Source organism: Crocuta crocuta, unplaced genomic scaffold, assembly GCF_008692635.1.
Source record: "Crocuta crocuta isolate KB4526 unplaced genomic scaffold, BGI_CrCroc_1.0 scaffold335, whole genome shotgun sequence".
Taxonomy (NCBI): Eukaryota; Metazoa; Chordata; class Mammalia; order Carnivora; family Hyaenidae; genus Crocuta; species Crocuta crocuta.
The window spans coordinates 104960-107260 of NW_027527440.1; the positions used below are offsets into that span (position 1 = coordinate 104960).

At 42.4% G+C, this 2301-nt stretch overlaps 1 protein-coding gene across 1 annotated transcript; it reads right to left on the reverse strand.

Moving 5' to 3' along the window:
* Window positions 1-716: 716 nt before the first annotated feature.
* LOC144228498 (olfactory receptor 6M1-like) lies at window positions 717-1664 on the reverse strand. The gene has a single exon (XM_077760311.1). It carries the CDS (start codon window positions 1662-1664, stop codon window positions 717-719), a length of 948 nt encoding a protein of 315 aa, XP_077616437.1.
* Window positions 1665-2301: the final 637 nt, after the last annotated feature.

A 2301-nucleotide genomic window follows, 5' to 3' on the forward strand; every position in this document is an offset into this window, starting at 1 on the left:
GAGAGAGAGAGAGAGACAGCGTGAGCAGGGGAGGGTCAGAGAGAGAGGGAGTCACAGACTGAAACAGGCTCCAGGCTCTGAGCTGGCAGTCAGCACAGAGCCCGACGTGGGGCTCGAACCCACGAACCGCGAGACCATGACCTAGGTGAAAGTTGGACGCTCAACCGACTAAGTCACCCAGGCGCCCTCTACTATAATTTTCTATAGGATGGATGAAGCCAATCCTCTTGCATTGTCTTAAACACCGAGAGGGAACAATGATTTATGTTCATCTGTGGTTGCATTTCTTAGACTATCTTGGTTAAGCCTAGCGTTAAAAAAAAAAAAAAAAGAGACAAGAAAAGCATAAAATATTTCCTACTTTAAAGATGACAAAGCTAAGGTTCAGATAGACTAAGTATCATGGGATAAAATATATAATAGAGCCAGGCTTAAATTTCAGATTTTTGACAGAAGTATTTTTCATTAATTCATGATATTTTGTGTGTGAATTGGCCAGAAAGGATTCAAACACAGTATTTTCAAAGGTTTCAAGAATATTATTTTCTCTATCCTTGAATTGTCTGCTCTGCATGTGACTACAATACTTTGTATCTGATGTGGCATGAAGTCTTTTTATATCTTCCCATGAATCTGTGATTTTCTGGTCTTCAACCATGCTTCTCTGCACACACAGTCCAAGGGTTGAAAAAAAAGCCATTCTAGCAAACAAACTTTCATATTTTCTTGCGTAATAAGACCATGATTTTGTTGATTGCTTCTCTCAAAACTTCTTTCACCTTTTCATTCCTCAGACTATAAATGAAAGGGTTCAGGAGAGGGGTCACCATTATGGTCATGACAGCAGTCACTTTGTCAAAATCCAGTGAATGGCTCTGGCTGGGCCTCACATACATGAAGATGTTGCTCCCGTAGGCAATGGAGACGACTGTGATGTGAGAAGCACAGGTGGAAAAGGCCTTCTGACGTCCTTGGGCCGAGGGGATGCGCAAGATGGTAGAGATGATGTAGGTGTAGGACACAATGGTGAGTACCAGGGAGGTCAGGAGGACAAAAGAAGATAAGAGGAAGTTTATCATCTCAATGAAATGAGTGTCTATGCAGGCCACCTGTAGCAGAGGAGCAATGTCACAGAAGAAATGACTGATTTCTCTAAAACAGAAGGGCAGTCTGGACACCACAATAATTGGGCACAGCACTGAGAGGAAGGCTCCCACCCAGCACCCCAGAACCAGTAGGAGACAGACCCTACTGTTCATGATGATGGTATAGCGCAGGGGGTTACAGATGGCCACGTAGCGGTCAAAGGACATCACCGCTAGGAGGATAAACTCCACTGTCCCCAAGAAAAAGAAGAAGTATATTTGAATCATGCAACCAGCAAAAGATATGGTCGTCCTGTCCTCTAGGAGACAAGCTAACAGTTTTGGGGTGACTGAGGTAGTGTATAAAATGTCCAAAAATGACAAATTACTGAGGAAGAAGTACATCGGGGTTTGGAGGCGATTATCAGCCCATATTAGGGAAATGATGACAATATTTCCTGTGAGAGTTAGCATGTAAGTAAACAAGAGGACCACAAAGAGGGAGATTTGAAGCTTCCGGATAACAGGGAAGGCGGTCAGGGTAAATTCAGTCACTGTGCTCTGATTTTGCACATCCATTGCATGCAATACCTAGTGGGCAGCACGTCTCTGAAAAAAAAATTATAGAGATGAAAATCAGCTTAAATGAGTTTTCAATCCTCTTATCAGTAATACATTTAAAGCAGTAAAAGCTCTTTTTTTATGTTTTATTTATTTCTGAGAGAGAGAGATTGACAGCGTGAGCAGGAAAGGGTCAGAGAGAAAGGGAGACACAGAATCCAAAACAGGCTCCAGGCTCTGAGCTATCTGTCAGCACAAAGCCGAACCATGAGATCATGACTTGAGCCAAAGTCAGACTCTTAACCGACGGAGCCACCCAGGCGCCCCAAGTAGTAAAAGCGAGTGAATGAAGAGTCAAGAGTGTTTTCATCCTTCCACTCACTCTAAAAAATGTAGGACCTTGGAGAAGTTACATGACTTCTTCCACCCTCGGTATTGTCATNCATCTTGGAATGTGAACATCCATTGCATGTCTCTATAATTCAGTGAAGCTGAATTTATTTTGTAGCTAATCCTTTAGTTTTGTGTCACAATTAAATTGGTTAAAATGACTAATTTATGAACCTGAGCTAGGTTGTTTTTAGGTTTGGAACCTACTGTGTTCCTCTTGAAAGAAGTTCGTTTTCCTCAGGCTCTCTCTCTCTCTCTCTGAAGA